Raw genomic sequence first — 22,155 nt, 5'->3', positions numbered from 1 at the left:
ATCGGTAGGATAGTCAGTTTTACTAGGGTAAGTTTGGCGGCGTGAGTGAAGGAGGCTTTGTTGCGGAATAGAAAGCCGACTCTAGATTTGATTTTAGATTGGAGATGTTTGATATGAGTCTGGAAGGAGAGTTTACAGTCTAGCCAGACACCTAGGTACTTATAGATGTCCACATATTCTAGGTCTGAACCATCCAGGGTGGTGATGCTAGTCGGGCATGCGGGTGCAGGCAGCGAACGGTTGAAAAGCATGCATTTGGTTTTACTAGCGTTTAAGAGCAGTTGGAGGCCACTGAAGGAGTGTTGTATGGCATTGAAGCTTGTTTGGAGGTTAGATAGCACAGTGTCCAAGGAAGGGCCAGAAGTATACAGAATGGTGTCGTCTGCATAGAGGTGGATCAGGGAATCGCCCGCAGCAAGAGCAACATAATTGATATATACAGAGAAAAGACAGTTGCTGTTTTCAAGGTTACTTTGAGACAAAGGTGGCATTAGACTACTACTACTATCAGTAGACTTGAAGGTCTGTAGCCCACTCTAGTCGGGTGTGTTCAGTAGGCTATTTGAGTAAGAAATTCAATCTGATTCAGATGCCTCTGGATTAGGTGAATGGAAGTAATAACATGCAAGACCACTTAATGTATTGCTTTATATCTCAATTCATGTTGTTCAATCTCTTCTGATCTATTTATAAAATAATAAATGCTGGCCCAGGGAAGTGCTCCCTGCTGGCCCACGTGTTACCTTAACATATATGGATGGTCGCAGACTTTGGACGTTTCCTCTCCACAAGCAATGTTTCCATCCAATTAGCGACAGATTTTCATGCAAATATTCTAAAATCCGCACAAAATCAATAGCCTATGCGCATTTTCCCAGTGACGTTTTTTCATCGAATTGACTTGTTGCAGATTAAAGGATGTGCGTGATGACATAATGCACTTAAAAAATACCTTGTGCAGTTAAATTCCCATGTACCGAATACAAAATACAAGTAAAATGGATTTCCATCGCATTTTCAACTGTACTGATGATTTTCAACAAAAAAAAATAGTTGATTAGAAATTATTCGGTTGACAGTTTTTATGTGTGGATTAATTGTCAGAGTAGAGGACCTTGTGCATTTCAGGTAAAATAATAACCTAATGTTTATATCCCAGGACAAATTAGCTAGCAACAGCAAGCTAGCTAAATAGGACAAATTAGCTAGCAAGTGCAAGCTAACTAGCTAAATTGCCATAAATGTTTAATGCTTTTCGACCTGTCCCCAAATTAATGTCATTGAGTTTGTTTTGATATTTCGTGATCGTGTCGTGATCGCGTTTGGTGTAGGGGGACAAAATAAATGTATGCACGATGGCGCACGCACGCAGCCGGTTTGGGTTCCATAGTCTAAACTGCATGCTTCCCCGACGAGTCGTATTGGGAGGACCACACAACATTGCGTGACTCCAAGTTACTTCGATAAAATGATTATTAAATACAGTACCAGTCAAAAGTTTGTACCCACCTACTCATTCAAGGGTTTTTCTTTATTTTTACTATTTTCAATATTGTAGAATAATAGTAAAGACATCAAAACTATGAAATAACACATATGGAATAATGTAGTAACCAAAAAAGTGTATTTTAGATTTTAGATTCTTCAAAGTAGCCACCATTTGCCTTGATGACAGCTTTGCACTCTTGGCATTCTCTCAACCAGCTTCATGAGGTAGTCACCTGGAATGCATTTAAATTAATAGGTGTACCTTGTTAAAAGTTCATTTGTGGCATTTCTTTCCTTCTTAATGCGTATGCCAATCAGTTGTGTTGTGACAAGATAGTGATTCTAAATAAATCACTGACAGTGTCACCAGCAAAGCACCCCACACCATCACACCTCCTCCTCTAACCAAAGGTCAATAGGGGGCGCACTAGCACTGCATACCACAGGAGACAGGCTGTGTGGCCAAGTGTGGCCAAGTGGCCAACACCCAACAACATGTCCTTACCTACATTAACTTTCTCTTCACTTAAAGATCAGACTTTACCCTTCCATCATATATATCCTTTTGTATAATACAAGTGCTGAAATTGTATATCCTATACAAGCCAATGCAATGATTCATCTCCAACAATCAATGGACACAATATAAAACATGGCTGTGATACTGTATTTTTTTGGAGAGTGGCTAAAAGTAGGGCAGATTTGATATATAAGCCTCATATCCTCTGGGGGGGGGGGCATTGTCTCTTTTTCAGGTATGAGAACACTTTGTTCACTCAATACCCATGTCCCAGCTCCGCCAGGTACCTCAGACAGAAAACCCTGCTGCGCTTATTGCCTTCTCTATAGAACCTCTGCTTCCTTTCTGTAGCAGCCCACTGGAGAGGATTGGCTTTGAGTACATGTGCTGCAGAGGATCACATTACTGTTGTTCTGATTAAGCATTCTGATCTGTTTCTTTGTCTTCATTATTCAGATGCTTCATATGTCTCCTCAAAACCTGCCAATCGCCAGTATCACCCTAGATCAACTTTCTATTATTGATGCTATCGGTGATGAATCATACATGTTTAAAAATATATATATATATATATATATATATATATATATGAGTGTTTCAGTAGATGACTCTAGAGCAGTGGTTCTCAATCCTGTTCCCAGGGACCCAAAGAGGTGCACATTGTATTTTGAGTAAGTGAGGGGGTGTATGTGCAAAGTGAGTATCACTCCAAATAATAATCAGACACCATTGAACCATGTCGGCCATTTATTCATCAGCAGTTCAATACAAGAAAATGTAAATCATCTATGACAAAATAAACAGTAATGGAGGGGAGAGAGGATTTAGCTAGCAGCAGACAGACAGTGCTTACATCATATGTACATTATCTTAGCTCCATATCTTTTATCCAAATTACATCTCTAAGCATTTCTCAGAAGCTTTCCAACATGGAACATTGAGTGTTTTAAAGCGAGAAAAAAAAAAAACAGGGTGCATCTCAAATGGAACTCTAGGGCACTACATTTGACCAGAGCCCTATGGGCCCTAATCAAAAGTAGTGCACTTTTTATGGAATAAAGGGTGCCATTAGAGACGCACACGCACACACACACAGATTTGATAAAAAGGTAATAAATGCACTTTAGTGTAGGGCACAACGGTTATGTTACAAATATGCACCAGGTTCCAAAGTTAAGTATTAATAATACACATAGCTAATGACTAAACTCTAGAATATGAATTCCCTTCAGTCTTCCATTGATGAAGTTGAGTGCTCTGTGCTCAGGTTTGGGGGAGGGTGTTATGTTTGGGGAAGGGGTACGGGGTGGGTCACTCCTTCACTATTGTAAAGGTCTCCTTGGTGGTGGTTGGTTTACTCAGGGCCTGAATATCATCTAGGAGCTCCATGGGGGTCACAATGTGGGACGATCCTGGAGAAGAAGAAAAAATGACGTTTTTAAATAAAATAAAAAGACACACAGATGAAGAACATTCTGTAGCGTTACTTTGCCTGACACTCAAGACCAGGGGCGCAACTTTGGTTTTAGAAAAATATATATATTTATATATATTTTTTTTAATCCAATCGGATAAACTCTCCAAAACAGCCTACCCAGTTGCCCCATTTTGCATCACATTCCAATTATAAAACTGGGTGAGACAAATGCAATTTCAAAATGTGGCCCCCGTCCCCAGTGAAAGATGTACCCCTGCTCAAGACTGAACCATACTGTACAGCATTTATTTTTCCATTCATTACCTCCTGTTTTTGTACTACCATTTATTTACAGCAGGGGGTGTCAAGCAGTAGTCCAGTTACTGGGCTGTAGTTAAGGACAATGAGAATGGTTGGTTGAATCTACAAAAGTCTTCAATTCTGTGTTCTCTTCTTGCAATGGAGAAGATCACATTGGAGGCGATGAGAGAGGATGCAACTAACAAGAGATTGAGATTCACCAACGCTGCCCTGCAGCACAGCACGTAGAGTTGCTGCTGTTGTTACACACCTATGATGACCTCGCAGGACTTGACGGACTGTGTGACCTGGTAGGCACTGCGCATCTCTGAGTAGCTAATCCCTCCGATGACAAAGATGATGAGCCTGGAGCCACTCCTCCGCTCATCCTGTGTACTGGCCTTGTGTTTCTGACGGGCACTGGGAGAGGAGAGAAGGAAGGATGGATGGTGTGTGTCAGTGTGAGTCAGAGATTGGAATTCACTCGGAGAGCCATCATTAATAATAGTTACGTTATCATATTTTTTCCATTAGTTAATCAGATCTGTATTCGTAAGTGTTGTAATTTATAACAGAACCATATCCTAGACCTAGACTATAAAGAGATCAGCTTGTGTAACTGACACGCAGTAGCCATAACCCCTTTCCTCAAACCCAATCTATCCTTTGGGTTGCAATTAGTCTATGAATGTCAATCATGTGCACTTTTTTGTTACCACCCTTTACCAAAAGCAAATACCACCAACTGCAGTTGTGTGACAAAGAATGTTGAATCTTACCTGACAGCCCCAGAGCCATTCCAGGCTGCTGGGCACTCTGACTGGTGTGGCCATTCCCTGGTCTCCAGCTTGTTCTCCACAGCATCCTGGAACACCACACAAAAAGTATTCTTACACTATAACTCATTCAGTCATCATGATGGTGGGGAGGCAGTTACTGGACAATGGGCATAGGACGTTTTGTCACTTATTGCAGGTCCAAGGCTGGTTGTGTTGCTTAGCTTTAGTTCATAATAGTTATACTTAGGCTGGTATCAGCCATTAGGAGAATTGATCCTGAATCAGTTGTATTGTTATGGGTCGCGCTTGTAGAGCCTCGATCCACTGTTACACACAGACGCCATTGAAAGAGTTAAATAGCACAGTGACCCAGAAAGGGACTGTGTACTGAGTGACGATTGACATATCATAGGCCTTCCCTCACCCATCGCATTTCCTTCCTAATCCCACCCACCCCCCTGTGACCCTAAGGCCACCCAAAAACCTTTATCCCCCTCTGTTTCCTACATCCAAAACAGACTGCATTGACTCACCCATCCTTAACATTCAGGGAATTTCTGTCACCCAGAACACCACAACATGTCTCAGAGTAGGACTACTGATCTAGGGTCTGGTCCACCCTGTCCATGTAATCTACATCTAAAAGGCAAAACTAAACCTAGATCAGCACTCCAACTTTGTGAATATGAGCCCTGGTTCCCATCCCTTCCTAGCCATGTGACTCCCTCCCTACCCCTGTCCCTGAGAAAAGCTAAGTCACACAGTTCTGTTCTGCGAGATAAGGAAACGGTTTATCATTGTTATCATTAACACTGACCTCCATCACGTCTTTGATGACAGGTGTCCATCGGGACAGGCTGTATGTCTCCTCCTGAGTGCGGTCCCTTCGAGATGACCTACGCATTGGGAAGAAGCTCGGCTGGGTGGAGGGGGAGAGAGAGAGTGAGAAATAGGAACATAACAATAACTCAAAGCCCTGTTTAAAGGTAAGAAGATACAAAAGGAGAATTGAAAGAAAGTACACAACCACATCAAACTAGTGAAGTGCCACACTACTATACAATGCACACTGATAGTACTATAGAATCCACCTGGGCTATGAGCCAGCTAAGATCTAGCAGACTATGTACAGTATGCCCTAGAAGTCTCACTTACCGAAGATATGATGGGGACTCCCAGTTCTCGCCAGTTGAGAATGAACTCTCGATCCTCCTCGATCTTAACGTGCTGGATGAGTTTGTTCAGGTTTTCCTCTGTTGTTCCTGTTCAGAACCAAAAAGAAAATGTTTTTAAAAAGAGTATTTGACTAAAGTTAAAATTAAAAGAGATTCTATTGAAAGAATATTCCTATAGCTGAAGCTCCAACGGTACCTTAGTTAAGGGGCAAATAAGGAATTAATGACTTTCCATTTTCAAACCGTAGACTCATTACAATTTCAATATAATAGATGCCATATAAAAATGACTAAATGATCACATGGAAATATAAAGACAGACTGTGAAGGCAGAGGGTGAGTCAAAGCAGCAGACCCACCATTGAGACTGAAGATGTAGAGGAGAACAGCTCTGATCTTGTCATAGGTACCATGGGGATGCAGCAGGACAGGGAGCAGTGTCCTCATGGGGTCCTTCACCTTCACACCCTCCACATCAGACCCTACTGCCAGGTCCTATAGAACAGCGAAGACATAACATCACTCAGAAAGCACAAGGTCATACATAAGGGACATGTACAGTACAACAGTAGCATTTTGGCCATACATATGAGATAGCATAAAACATACCTGCTCAGCTTTGCAGAGTTTCTCCACGTTCTTCTGGAAGTGGTTCATACAGTCTTCAGTCAAATTCAGATGGACCGTTTTCTGTGGTTGACATTGAAACATGGCTGATGTTTTTTATTCTAAAAATCACATGGCAGTATAGGTGAACAGCTTTAATTTCCATATAAACCCAGCCACCTAATAGGGGATTGATCCGTTTTCCACAATATTGTTTCCATAAAGACCTATCGAAGAAAGCACTACATGACACTGGGCCTCAAAGGCATCACACTCAATCCCATCAGACCAATCAGAATGAGCCAACCAGAGCGGACCAGATCACCTGGCGCTACGTACCTGAGCAACCTGCTTGCGGAAGTGGGGCATCTTCTTCATAAGCTGGGATAAACCGCTTATTGTGATCTAGAAAATATTTAAAATATTGATGAGAAGAAAATAATGATGGGAACTCAAGGGAGGGAGAGGACAAAACCAGATACAGAAAATCTTTCTAGTTTCATGTAGAACAGAGGTGGAGGGAGAACCTAAAATGGCCACCTACCTTTCCATCTGGCTGTTTTTTGTTGGCAGAAATTTCTTTCACCAGTTTAGGTATTTGTCTAGAATATAAAGCATATAGTTAACAAATTATCTTCAGTATAACTATTTCAGAGGTTTAAAAATGTCAAATTAAAATGGATACTTACTCTGACACCTCAGCAATGTGCATGTGTCTGAGTCTGGCCCACAGCTGGTCATCCTCATTCAGCAGGGCCTCCTTCTCAGAACCATCTTTAGACTTGTATCTGGACAGAGAAACAAGTGAACGAACAACGTTTGTCTTACATCATCATGGCGGTGGACTATATGTATGTCTATGTTTACAGTATACAGCACATAGAAAAGTACATAGCCAGCCAAAAGAGACATTACTTTGTGTCTACTGTATAAATGTCTTAGGAGCAGCTACTGTGCAGCTATCCTCTAAATTAATACAGAAAGTCTGTTATATTTATTTTGACCCATTCAGACATTCCAGAACAAGTGAGAACAAGAAAACAGAACACAAGGCAGGGGTTCAAGGGAGAGTAGACCACGGTCGCTAAGGGAAAGTGAACTACAGCAAGACTAATGGTCGCTAAGGGAGAGCGGACCAGAGGAAGACTAATGGTCGCTAAGGGAGAGCGGACCAGAGGAAGACTAATGGTCGCTAAGGGAGAGCGGACCAGAGGAAGACTAATGGTCGCTAAGGGAGAGCGGACCAGAGGAAGACTAATGGTCGCTAAGGGAGAGCGGACCAGAGGAAGACTAATGGTCGCTAAGGGAGAGCGGACCAGAGGAAGACTAATGGTCGCTAAGGGACAGCGGACCAGAGGAAGACTAATGGTCGCTAAGGGAGAGCGGACCAGAGGAAGACTAATGGTCGCTAAGGGAGAGCGGACCAGAGGAAGACTAATGGTCGCTAAGGGAGAGCGGACCAGAAGAAGACTAATGGTCGCTAAGGGAGAGCGGACCAGAGGAAGACTAATGGTCGCTAAGGGAGAGCGGACCAGAGGAAGACTAATAATATATATATTATATATATAATATATATTATATATATATAATATATATATATATTTTTTTATAATAATAAATATATTCAATTCAACAGAAGCTTTAATCCAAAGCGATTTACAGTCATGCGTGCATCCATTTTATATATGGGGAGCCCTGGGAGTCCAACCTGGGGAGCTCCGGGGGTCCAACCCACAACTCTGGCAGTGCAAGTGCCATGCGCTACCTGAGCCATACAGGACTAATGGTCGCCAAGACATCAGCTAATGGGGATTTGTTATATAAATATTCATACACATAGCTCATATAAACAAAGACATTCCGTCGTAAGAACACATACACCCAGCCATAAGACTGACCCCCTCTTCCTTGTATAAACACACATCTCATCTCCCTCTAACTGGCCGGTCCCAAGAGCAAAGGACTTTTGCTGTGCACCAATGGGGCCCGCTCTGGCTAGAGCAAGGCCCGCCTCCAACCCTCCGACCAGTCAAGAAGACCGAAACGACAAGACTCCACCTACTTTATTCTATGTATAAAAATGAATGTAACCTTTGTATAAGGCCTCTTTTTCACCTGGCTCCTTGCCGAGTTATGTGAACTAGGTCCGTGCACGTAAAACTGCGGGACAAGATATCTCTGACTCATTAAAACTGTCTTTTGTTACAACTGAAATCCACTCTGTCCAGCGTCCGTGATTTGGTCTCAACTCTCCAGTATTTAAACACTAACAGAACTTGGTAGCAGAGGATGGTTATTCTTGAATTCGATCTATTATAAGTTAGTGTGAGAGGACGAGACTGATCACGGCTAAAAAATCAGACAGAAGAGTGACTTCCCCAGCCATTCATCTTGCCTCAGGAAATCTGATCGGAGCGCTCTATATAAGGTGAGCAGAGCCTGTTTTATCGAAATCTGCATATTGTATTATAGCCTAAACCAAATTTTGATCAGAAAGTACTGGGCGTGAGTATGAATCGGTGCCAAATTTTTACATAAGAACCTAAGACATTGATCGGGGAGATCTTGTTTTGCTCGTTTTTATTTTTTATTTGTATTTTTATTTTTTTTATCAATTGGCCTATTATTAGAAGTGTAGTATGCATGTAAAAGATCCTATTAAATAAGTGCTTACTGTTTAATTGGTTGTGTTTTAGAAGTGTAGTATGCATGTAAAATATCCTATTAAATAAGTTCTAAACTGTTTAATTGGTTGTGTTTAGAGGTGTAGTTAATTAATAGATCGACTGAATCTGCATGTAAAAGATCCTATTGAATAAGTTGTAAACTGTTTAATTGGTTATGTTAGAGGTGTAGTCGAATAGATATAGGATATGTAAGTTTGGTCTTCCACAAGACAGAGATCGGGAATGATGTGGCTATTGCACATCAAACAATAAACATAATATGAACCAGAGTTGACATTCCATGATTTGGAGATGGGGGAAATTAAATTGAAAGAAACGTTTGTCGCGGAGTAGGTTGGGATACGTAACTGGGCTATTAGGCACACGTGCTGATAGACAAAGCCACCTTAGTATCGAATGGCCGTGCAACTTTGATTGAATACTGATTTTCGCTTTTTTCATTCCTGTTGATATTGCCTAAAGTTTTAAATTATTCTGACAATTGCTATAGAATCGCTGGAATTTACTGATATAAGTTCATAAAGGAACTTACTGAATTGTTTCTAGAAAGTATTTAAATAAGCCGCCGAGCTTAGTACAGACTTTGTTTGACAGACGCTAAAAGCTACACACTGATTTTGGGGTTTTTCTATTCTATCCATATTTCCTAAAGATATAGAATTATTCTGACAATTACTATAGAATGGCTCAAATGTACTGACATAAGTTCATAAAGGAATTTACTGAATTGTTTACAGAAAGTATTTAAATAATTCACTGAACAACTCTTAGTTGTCTAGAAATTCTATCTATATTTCCTAAAGAGCTAGAATTACTCTGAAAATTGTTATAGAACCGCATATATTCACTGATATATTGTTCCAAAAGGAAATCGCCGAATCATTTCTAGAAAATACCTAAACGAATCGCTGAACAAATTAAAATAAAATACCGAAAAAAAACACACGTGGCGGGCGTCACATACTGATAACCCCCTTTGTATGCGAGGGTGGGGGTGGAAGAGATAAGCCATAGCCAGTACAGCAGTACATCTCTGGTCTCGACCAGGGACGGGCTAAGCATACAACGATAGAAATAAACACCACATAGTAAGGATTGAATATACCTAAATAACGCATTATACACATTATCAGACGATTTAGATAAAATGTCTGCAGCCATCACGCCCAAACAAATGATTGCAGTAGAAACTCAAGACCAAGGGGAGCAGCCAGATAACACTCAGATCGTGGCACAGACTGTCTCTCAGATGATCCAACAGCAGGCAGCCCCACCACCCCATTACCCTCCCCCACAGCGGTATATCCTGCAACGGCAACGGGCTCAACGAGGCCCCTACACTGGACCATACAGAGGGGGAAACTACCAGTGGTATAACTGCGGAATTCCCGGTCACTATGCCAGATATTGCACGAAACCACTCTCCCCGCAGCAACAGCAATGGAGAGAAAGAGGACGTGGAGGGGCACCAGGAAGAGGAAGAGGACCCTCTCCTAGACACATGCAGCAGGAGCAGCAAGATTACAACCAACCCTCCCACTTCACCACCTGATCGCCCAGTAAGAATGATGAGGATGCCACTCCTGCCGATGACCACACTGTCTGAAGCCCAAGAAGTGTACTGGCTAAAATGCCTACCCACAGGGCCTGCCACCCCTCACATCCAGTTTAAATTCAACCAACTGAAAGCTCAAATCTACACTCTGCACCCATATAAGACTCCCCAAGCTGAGATCCATTGCACACTCAATGCAACAGAAACTGATGACTGCCTCTACACTGCAGACTGGGACGAAGACATGATGCACCTGACCCCACCTATCAGGTGTTGTACCATTGGGTGTGGCCCAGAGGGGGTGGCAGCACCGGTCATCCTACGATCAAGGAACCTCCATGCACCCCTGGCCTGGACGGCTGAAGCATCAACAGCCATAGCACTCCTGAAAACAGATCTATCAGCGGCAGCAGCTCTGACTGCACCTGACTACAATAACAAGTTCCATTTGGATGTTTCTGAAAGGGAAGGATTCACCTCATCCGTCCTATTCCAGAAACAAGAGGGGGAGAGAAGGGTCTTGATGTACTACTCTTCAAACTTGACCACATTGAGGTAGGACAGTCAACATGCTCCAGATACGTTGCTGCAGTAGCAAAAGCTATTGAAAAAACAGCTCACCTCGTGATGTCACCCTTCAATCAGCCATCATCCCTCATCCAGCATCGGCCAAATTAGCTGAAATCATCGGATTGACGCAGGTCCTCATCAGAGGAAAAGGAAAGACTGAATATCCATACAGACTCAGCCCATGCCCATGAAGCAGGCCACACTGATGGACCCAGAACTTTTATGAGAAACACATGGCCCCACACACGAAGGCAAACTAAGGACCCTCCAAAAGGCCTCACACATCTGGTGGCACCCTCACATAAAAAATATGACTGACTTATTTTATGACGATGATTTATTTTGTGACGAATGCAATGTTTGTGACAGACACAACCCAAAGAAACCATATCGAACACCAATGGGCTCATACTTAATACCTAATGCATGTTTTCAGGATATTAGTATAGACTATACCGACATGGGCCCCGACAATTTATCTAAAGGCAAACGCTATCTCCTAGTTATAGTAGATAGGTTCTCCAAATGGGTAGAGGCAATACTAACAAAAGGGGAGGATGCTAGGTCAGTCTTTGAGTGGCTACAAACCAAACTAATACCCAGGTATGGCATCCCAAGACAAATCAAATTTGACAAATGGCTCACATTTAACAAACACCTGAGACAGGTGGAAGAAAGATTTGGCATTAACCCACAGATTTGGATCTAAGTACAGGCCCCAATCCCAAAATCTGGTGGAACGTCAAACCAAAAGCAAAAGCTAAGATAGCTAAAGTATGTGCCTCATGGGATAATGACTGGTAGAGTCATGCATGGTCCACCAAGGGAGGGAGGTCATATGCCCGCCCTTGATGTACAACAAATTGTAATGTCTAATTATGTGAAAAAACTGACGGTTCTCTCTGCAGCACTCTCTACCCAGGTTCACAAGGTCCAGGAGGGGGAGCTGCCGGGGGACACGCCACTACTGAAGGTAAAGGTTGGTGACTGGGTGAGGGTTACAGTCCACAAGAGAAAGTGGCTGGAACCCAGGTGGACTGGACCGTACGAAGTGAAGGAGGTTACTTCACACTCAGTCCAGGTCAAAGGTAAATCAGGCGCACCTTGGCACCGCCTTACACATTGCACCCCAGCCCCAATTCCTTCTAGAACACTGACTGAAGTCAGAGCTGATTTGAGCGGCCTAAATTCGATTCCAAATGAAGACACTCCTTCCTCAGGTGATGCGGCATCAAACTCCGCCTCCCCTGAGAAGGGAACCTCGCCCAGTTAGAGGGACATTTCTCCCTCTCTGGGTGAGGCTGGGGATATCTGGTCCCTTATTTGTGATATTCCTACTGATATTTGGAGTAACCCTAGGACTTTCACATGGTTAATTGAACAACTATTTCACCCTGCCACATCACGTACACCAACCCCTACACATGTCCCTAACTCTTTTCCTGATATCACTCCCTCCAATCACTCCCGTCCCAAACGTAGCACTACACCTACAGACCCACCATACACACCAGACAAGGTTAGAAGCACCACGAATGCAACCACCACCATTGCACTATAGTTTTCACGTCTAATAGATGTGAAGAGGGGGATTTGTTATATAAATATTCATACACATAGCTCATATAAACAAAGACATTCCGTCGTAAGAACACATACACCCAGCCATAAGACTGACCCCCTCTTCCTTGTATAAACACACATCTCATCTCCCTCTAACTGGCCGGTCCCAAGAGCAAAGGACTTTTGCTGTGCACCAATGAGGCCCGCTCTGGCTAGAGCAAGGCCCACCTCCAACCCTCCGACCAGTCAAGAAGACCGAAACAACAAGACTCCACCTACTTTATTCTATATATAAAAATGAATGTAACCTTTGTATAAGGCCTCTTTTTCACCTGGCTCCTTGCCGAGTTATGTGAACTAGGTCCGTGCACGTAAAACTGCGGGACAAGATATCTCTGACTCATTAAAACGGTCTTTTGTTACAACTGAAATCCACTCTGTCCAGCGTCCGTGATTTGGTCTCAACTCTCCAGTATTTAAACACTAACAGATCTGAATATAAAAAAAACTGTACTGGGACTGAGCTGGGTTCTCACTTGTAGGTGTCGTTCTTGATTGGGACAAGGTCGTAGGCCATGGCCTGATAGGTCAGCTCATGTAGGATGGGGGTCACAGGGTCAAAGCCCCTCTCTACGATTAACAGCTGGGCCTGGGTTTTTCCCTGAGGGGAAAACACAACACACACAGAAAGAGGTATCAATTATTTTGTAGTGTCGTACTATTATAGTATGTGGCTGGCCTCACTAGCCTCACAAACTAACACAAATGACCATGCTAACCTTTCAACTAAACACAACATCTAGGGCATTACCATCAGCCTTAATGTAGCCTATTGGCTGGTGTCCGTCATCTCTAGCTATTTTCATATATTTTCTAACGCTCTCGGTTAAGTCCTTATTTATTGTGTCAACTCCCTGCTGACAACAGGCAAGGTGTCCGCCTCACCTTTTTCTTGCTATTGTCATCCATATCGTAGTGCTTAGTCAGTTTGTAATCCACCAGTGCTGCTAGCTGTTTGGCGTTATCCAGAGTGGTGTTCTCCAACACGGTCTCCCTGACAAAATACATGGTTATGTATGAGTTATATACATCATAGACGGTAACAAACATTTTTTGTTTGTTTCTGTTACAATTGTTTCTGATACACCTTACAATAAAATTCTTAGTAACAGAACAGCAGAGTCATATATATATATATATATATATATATATACACACACAAGGCAACATTAAACATGTTACCCCCCACAAATGATTGGCCAATTGAGATATCGCGTGACTAACAAATTTCAGTTAATCATTATAGCTCCCACCTCAGGCCAATCAGTGTAATTTTGTAAATGCTGGATCTCTATGGCAAGACGCATCATTCACCCTATTTTCATCCAAATCGGCCCAGTGCTGTCTGAGATGTCGTGTGTGACTAACATGCAAACAAACGTATGGCGGCAGATCCACAGTCCCCTCCCCGATTTAATTGTGGGGGACAAAGTGTATGATGATTATTCATTCAAATGTTGTGGAAGTCAGTGACACTCTTTCCTATGAGTAAACAATCAAGGTGTGACTACAGAACACTTTAGACATTTATAGTAAAAATATTATATCCGACAGTTATATAATGCAATTCCTTTCGGTCTTTGTAATACATATTCCCATAAAGAATAAAAAACTCAGAATGTGCTTGGGGGCTGAGGAGAACGAGTTGTGTCAGAAGTGGTGTAAACTGAGAAAGCAGAAGCTCTTATCTCCTCTCCCTGACTCACTTCTTGTATCTGACCCCTGGGTTCTCGTCCAGCGTGGCACAGAGAGTGACGATCTGGGCTGCCAAAGTCTCCAATGTCTTCACTTTGTCCTGACTACAGTGAGGGCTGTAGATACTGCGGAAGGCCCCAGGGTTATCACAAGTGAACACCTGAAACATAAAGGATTGCTATACACCGATCATATGTAATGCAGCCTTATCTACATATTCTGATCAGATATTCCAACAAGAACATTCTCAATTTGGACCAACATTTTGAGTAGCACTGATTCTTTGTAAATTAACGTTGTATTGTGGTGATTTGTTTCTACTCAGATTAATTTAATAATAGGATTATTATGATGTTACACATGGATGAGAGGAGCATCCAGAAATGTCATTGTGTGTGTGCCATTTATGAAGGCCAAGGTTTTTTGACTGAGTTCATTGTGTTCAGTTTCACTCTCAAATACTAGGTGCCAATAACACACAATAACTGACTAAATCTCCCCATAGTCCTCCATTCTTAACTGATAAACATCTAACTGTCTCGCCCAATAAAACAGGAATTTTGAATATAATGAAACCTACAAGTGTTACACAATTCAGATTTTCCGTTAGAGAATCATAGCGTTGACAGATTGCCTCAGCGTATTACATCATAAAGGTTTTCAAGTAATGCCCTTGCAGGGTGTTGTGATCCCTTTCTTCCCCTACTGAAGTCCAGCACCAGCAGACACTCACAGACCAACAACCATGAATAATCTAGCCAACATGGTAAAAGTCAGTGTCAGGAATAAAACCAGATAATTATAGAAAGCCTGAGAAGAACAACCACTTACCTGTGACTCCTGGGGCAAGAAGGAAATGTTTAATTCCTTACAGACACGTATATACTTTCCACAGTACAGTTTCATTTTGTTGAACAACTCATCCGAACAATCTGGAGAGGAAAAAAAATAGAGTGCCAGAATTTACAATCAACTCATGAAATTGGTCTACCTTTTTCTAATGATTTGCATCAAAACTAAATTCTCCTTTCTACAGTATATACTTACAGTCAGTGAAATAAACGTATGCTGCTTTGTACTTGGGTTTCAACTTGAAGTCACCAATGAAGGCATCCACACACTAAGCACAGTATGGAAATATTGAATTACAAATACACATTCACAGCACTGTCAAACCTAGTACACATGAATAACAGTTGTATTGTGTTGTTTGTAATGATGATCAATGTAGACATTTCAATATTGAAGTGGGGTATGGTGTACAGATATCTAAATGTCGAACCTTTGCTGTCGGGGTCATGAAGTAGATAGCCTTCATTTCTAGTACAGGCTCTCTGCTTTTGTAGAGGTCCTCCACAACTAAGAGAAAACTCAGTTTAATTTCAGGTCATGGTGCAGATATCAATAATACCACTTTTAACTGTTTTAAAGGTCCTGTTTTAATCTCAATATGAAATTATTTCTGGGTAACAATGAAGTACCTCACTGATTGTTTTCAATTAAAATGGTCAAAAGGACACAAAAATAGCTTCTCAGCCAAGGGCAATTTCTCTTACACTAAAAGGGCATTAATATATATTTCACAATTTTACAGTATTGTTAAAAAATAAGTGTGGAAATACTTTTTTTATTATTACGTTTTTGACTGAACTGGACCTTTAAAACATATTCAAAGTTGCCTTGGGCTATTTGTACATAAGCAGTTCTACACTAACGATATGTTAGTTATTCTTATGCTGTGGTGGGGACACATTCTTATATTCATCTTACACATAAACGAAACACAGCCTTACAGGGATCTAATAGTTTCTATACCCCCACTCCATGAAACAGAAGCGTCACTTTGATGTGTGAAAACTTCCACCACTTTCAATGTAGTTCTCCAATTACAACCAAAGTAATATTTATGGTTTGAAATCATAGTTACAATCCCTAATGACGGGAGACAAGGCCAAGCATTAGACATCTATGGAAATTATCATTTCAATTAGTGCGACATACTGGTAATTCCCTCCTGCATCAAGTCGGACATTTTGCAGCATGACGACAGAAGCTTGGTGGTGAAGTGGTCCAATATCAATATCTGAGAAAGAAAAGATGTTATGACCTTGATATGAAGACACCTTTTTGATTCAGTTAGTGTTGTACGTGGCACATGAGACAAGAGAGATGTACGTCATCAGCATAGCATACACTTCTGCTTGATAATGTATTGTATCAAAACAATGACTGGATAGTATGCTGTCGGGAATACAGCACTTAACCCATTACATGGGCTTTATGTAACGTGATGGAATGCAGTCAATGTCTGCAATAAACAGATCCAGTCCTCCTACCTTCCATATTTCTGACTTCTTGCAATCCTCGATGATCGTTTCCTTTATTCCTAGTTGAAAGAAGATTGACAGTTCGCAAATACTGTATTGTTGACAGCCCCTAGGCTACATTATTATAGACTGTCTGAAAGCTGCCCCCTCCCACAATGATCTAACCGGCAAAACAATTACATATCTTATTTCTCTTATCTAAAGCCAACCCACACAGACATTTTATTTTCATATTTGTTGACAGTGCACTGACCAATGATGTGTATACAATGACCTAGCCGTCTGCCCAGAACAGCTGCGGCTACTAACTAGCTAGGTATCGCTAGGTAGTTAGCAAGTTAGCTATCTGGCTAACATGGCTGGCTAACGAACCAAATTGGATGGGGTTCCCCATTGCTATTCATGTGCAAACAAGTTATATGGTATAACTAAGAATCGCAGTTGTAATCACCAAGTAGATAAACACCCAAAATTGAACACACTAAAGTTCATTTCGGAACTCTTTGGCCACGGACACATGGCTAGTTTGCAAACTTCCGTATCAGAAGTTATGGCTAGTTGACATTCCATTGTCAGAGAAGAACAACACAACTTTGCAAAAGTTCAAGTGAATAACATAATTTAAGTAACTATTAGTTCGAAATAAGCCCGATACTTTCAGTAGCTAAACGTTGCCATAATCAGTTTCACTTACTTTGCCAAACTACTCTTTTTAGCCCGTGCTCTGAAACAGTTGCCATCTTGTTTCTTTTTTCCAATTTCCACTGGCGCTTGCCCTGTCCCGTACTTTGTGCGTCATCCGTGTCGACAACTGCGCGCGAGTAGTCTGTTGTAGTCCGAATTATGAGAAATTGTAGTTTTCGAGGTTCAGAATTTTATTTATTTATTTATTTCACCTTTATTTAACCAGGTAGGCAAGTCGAGAATAAGTTCTCATTTACAATTGCGACCTGGCCAAGATAAAGCAAAGCAGTTCGACACATACAACAACACAGAGTTACACATGGAGTAAAACAAACATACATTATTGAATAATACAGTCGAAAAATAAGTCTATATACGATGTGAGCAAATGAGGTGAGATAAGGGAGGTAAAGGCAAAAAAAAAAACATGGTGGCGAAGTAAATACAATTTAGCAAGTAAAACACTGGAATGGTAGATTTGCAGTGGAAGAATGTGCAAAGTAGAAATAAAAATAATGGGATAGTGAACAGTAAACGTAGCAGTGGCGTAAATTACTTAAGTAAAAATACTATCAAGTACTACTTAAGTCGTTTTTGGGGGTATCTGTACTTTGCTTTGCTATTTATCTTTTTGACAACTTTTACTTTTACTTCACTACATTCCTAAATAATTTACTTTTTACTCCATACATTTTCCCTGACACCCAAAAGTACCCGTTACATTTTGAATGCTTAGCAGGACAGGAAAAGGGTCCAACTCTTTTTTAATTTTATTTTTATTAACAACAAATCAATACTGTGAGTACATGAGGGAACGCAAGTATATATAGATTATACACAATGGACAATTGAGCTAAGGGGTAGAATATCACATTACACAAAGACCTTAAGGGACATACATATGTTTTTTTGTTAGTAGAGTATTTCATTTTCTTAAAATACAGTTCAATTTATTTTTGTAGGGTAAGAAATTTGGTTTTTTTTCGTTTGTAAATTTACATTTGTCAATATGAAATTTGGCCAAAAGAATAATGAAATTGCAGTGCTAGCTGTGCCACCAGAGACTATGGGTTCACGCCCAGGCTCTGTCGCAGCAGGCCGCGACCGGGAAGTCCATGGGGCGACGCACAATTGGCCTAGCGTCGTCCGGGTTAGGAAGGGTTTGACCGGTAGGAATATCCTTGTCTCGTCGCGCACTAGCGACTCCTGTGGCGGGCCGGGTGCAGTGCACGCTAGCCAAGGTCGCCAGGTGCACGGTGTTTCCTCCGACACATTGGTGCGGCTGGCTTCCGGGTTGGATGAGAGCTGTGTTAATGGCTTTCGACCTTCGTCTCTCCCGAGCCCGTACGGGAGTTGTAGCGATGAGACAAGATAGTAACTACTAACAATTGGATACCACGAAATTGGGAAGAAAAGGGGGTAAAAAAAAATTATAAACAAAAAAACATAGAAATTACATAGAAATGTTTCAGCTTATTCCTATCGTAGGTAAAGAATCCAAGCAGTACATCTCTTCACAATAGATCTTCATAAAAGTGTTAAATTATAATCCTACTGATGTCTTGCCACAGTTTTCTTACATGAATACAATGCCAAAAAAGATGCAACACTGTTTCTGGGTGGTCACTATAAAAGGAGCAATTTGAGTTGATGTTTTCCTTAAACTTCTTCATTTAGTGGTTGGCAGGATAATATTTATGAATAATTTTAAAGGAAACTTCTTTCATTTTGTTAACAAGTAGGTATGTGTGTGGCAACATCTAAACTTTTTTCCAACAGATATTATCAATAAATCCATTCCAATAAGGCATGACAAGGTATAGGCCTAGCGTCGTCCGGGTTAGGAAGGGTTTGACCGGTAGGAATATCCTTGTCTCGTCGCGCACTAGCGACTCCTGTGGCGGGCCGGGTGCAGTGCACGCTAGCCAAGGTCAACATCCTGCTGAAACAAGGTTTGTACCACTCTGTTGTTGAATGGATCAAAAGAGAAACAAATCTTTCCTACTGATGAGTCAACAGGATCAATAGAAGGTAGGCTCTGAGGGTCTGGTCTTGACACGTTCCTGAATAATAGAGCAACACCTGAGGGAATGGCATCTAAAACAATTGCAAAATATTTAGGTGTTACAGAGACCTTGTAAAGTGATAAGAATTCCTTATAACTGAGTAAAATACCCTCTGCATTTACCAGTTGGCTCACCAATAGGATATTATTTCGGAACCAATATTATAAAAACAAAGAAGTATTTTTATACAATATATCCCGATTATTCCAAATATAATATCTGTGTGGAGAAAAATTGTGTTTATAAATTAAGGACCATGACAAGAAAACCTGCCAATGAAAAGCAGAAAGTTTCACTGGAACATTGTCAATATTATAATTGCAAAACAACATGAAGGCCACCAAAAGTAGAGAAGACATGATGAGGAATATACTGTAATTCAAGATAAAAGTGGGTCTTCTTAGGAATTGTTTTATCCAATTGATCTTAAAAGTATTATTTAACGTAGTAAAGTCCAGAGAATTCAGCTCACCATTCTCATAAGTGTTCATTACAACAGTTTTCCTAATGTAATGGGTACGGTTTCTCCACAGAAAGTTGAAAAGCATCTGGTCTATCTCCTTGCTTATTTTACTGTCAAGATATAAAGATAGAGTGCCATATGTTAGTCTAGAGATACCTTCAGCCTTGGTTATTAGGACTCTACCTTTTAAAGATAAGTCCCTCTGTCACCATTGATTTAGCTTCTTCTGGGTTTTTTTAATAAGAGGGTTAAAATTTAGTAAGCCTCGAAAAGGGTCCAACTCACACGTTTATCAAGGCAACATCCCTGGTTATCCCTACTGCCCCTGATTTGGCGTACACACTAAACACACATGCTTCGTTTGTAAATGATGTGTGTTGGAGTGTGCCCCTGGCTTTCTGTAAATTAAAAAAACAATAATATGGCGGCATCTGGTTTGCTTAATATAAGGAATTTTAAATTATTTGTAATTTTACTTTTGATACTTAAGTATATTTTAGTAATTATGTTTACTTTTGATGCTTAAGTATATTTTAAACCAAATGCTTTTGGACTTTTACTCAAGTAGTATTTTACTGGGTGACTTTCACTTGAGTCATTTTCTATTAAGGTATCTTTTACTAGGACAACTGGGTATCTTTTCCACCACTGGAATGTAGCATTTGATTAAAACCCATTTATAAGAATGTAATACCAATATGTTGACTGCACCATAAAAATACTTATTTGTTGATGTTGTTTATTATAATCAAGTTGTGCCCGTTTTAACCATCAGCCTATGTGGCATTGTCACCAAAGCAACCTCTATAACAGATCTAGCCTACTAACAGCTGCCTGCAGGTAACTGTTCTGGCCACGCCAATGATTGGGTGATTCGCTGCAGCGGGCGGTGACACATAGGTACATTATTTCAACCAACACAGAATCTGAAGAAGGCCATTGAACGCTGAACTGTCAACCCTTTAAACTTGTCTAATCAAACTAAGAATTTTCTTATGGTGAGCGAGCGTTGCACCTTTTCCTTTTCCTACACATTTTTAGGTTGCACCCCTACTCACGTTGGTTGAGCACCCTCTGCCTCTTTCCAGCCAACACAGATCAGAAATATGTTAAAGAAAAAAGTATAACGTGAAGCAGTTCCCAAATAACTTCTCTCAACTATTCGAGAGAAACACCAGCACTACTACAACAGAAAAGGATAACATCAAGAAGAGAAAGACAGAATGGGAGCTATCAAGTGAATGGTGAATTTTACCTTGCTGGGCATTGGCTCTCAGGTCATTCCAGCAAAACATGGATAGTCTGTTGGAGGAAAAGGAATGAGCTATTTAGAGAGAACACTGGCTCATTGACTGGCATACCTTTCACCAGGTATACTGTCAGATTAGCCTTGAGTAGGGCACACTCATTCCAGAAAAGTGCTTGTATGAATTTTATAACATTTCTTATGGTATGAACATTGTTTAATGTTATTTGTTTCACATTCTCTTGTAGTAAAATATGTTTTTTCTTCAGTTTTCACTTTCAGAGGTCAACTTTATCAGGTAAAACATTTACAGTGCATTCGGAATGTATTCAGAACCCTATACTTTTTTTCTACACATTTTGTTATGTTACAGCCTTATTCTAAAATATAGTAAATCGTTTTTCCCTCATCAATCTACACACAATACCCCATAATGACAAAGCAAAAACAGGATTTTAGATTTTTTTGCAAATGTATTTAAAAAAAATCTAAAAAATCACATTTACAGCAATTACAGCCTTGAGTCTTCTTGGGTATGACGCTACAAGCTTGGCACACCTATATTTGGGGAGTTTCTCCCATTCTTCTCTGCAGATCATCTCAAGCTCTGTCAGGTTGGACGGGGAGGGTCACTGCATAGCTATTTTCAGGTCTCTCCAGAGATGTTCGATCGGATTCAAGTCCGGGTTCTGGATGGGCCACTCAAGGACATTCAGAGACTTGTCCCAAAGCCACTCCTGCATTGTCTTGGCTGTGTGCTTAGGATCGTTGTCCTGGTGGAAGGTGAACCTTCACCCCAGTCTGAGGTCTGTCGTGGAAATTCCTTACTGAGACAGACTTGGTCATCTCTTCAAACAATCATCTTAATTTAATATTGATTAATTATTGCAATAATGAAACCGTCAGCCCAACAGTCTTGTCTACCCTTCACAGACAATGCAGTTTATATAGGTA

General features: G+C 41.0%; 1 protein-coding gene across 1 annotated transcript; it reads right to left on the bottom strand.

Annotated features, from left to right (window-relative positions):
• Positions 1-2,737: 2,737 nt before the first annotated feature.
• Positions 2,738-17,493, bottom strand: stxbp3 (syntaxin binding protein 3). The gene is made up of 19 exons (XM_021604573.3): positions 17,437-17,493; positions 16,752-16,801; positions 16,417-16,498; positions 15,698-15,774; positions 15,463-15,535; positions 15,247-15,347; positions 14,427-14,575; positions 13,606-13,714; positions 13,197-13,321; positions 6,975-7,073; positions 6,830-6,887; positions 6,625-6,690; positions 6,289-6,369; positions 6,039-6,174; positions 5,660-5,766; positions 5,322-5,423; positions 4,505-4,590; positions 3,997-4,145; positions 2,738-3,420 (listed from the first exon to the last, which is right to left on the bottom strand). Exons 1-19 carry the CDS (start codon positions 17,480-17,482, stop codon positions 3,320-3,322), a joined length of 1,797 nt encoding a protein of 598 aa, XP_021460248.3. The 5' UTR covers positions 17,483-17,493; the 3' UTR covers positions 2,738-3,319.
• Positions 17,494-22,155: the final 4,662 nt, after the last annotated feature.

Source organism: Oncorhynchus mykiss, chromosome 5 (genome assembly GCF_057628025.1).
Source record: "Oncorhynchus mykiss isolate SJ-2025 chromosome 5, ASM5762802v1, whole genome shotgun sequence".
Lineage (NCBI taxonomy): Eukaryota > Metazoa > Chordata > Actinopteri > Salmoniformes > Salmonidae > Oncorhynchus > Oncorhynchus mykiss.
The sequence above is the reverse complement of the archived record's forward strand: the minus strand, read 5'-3'. Positions and strand labels throughout refer to the sequence as shown.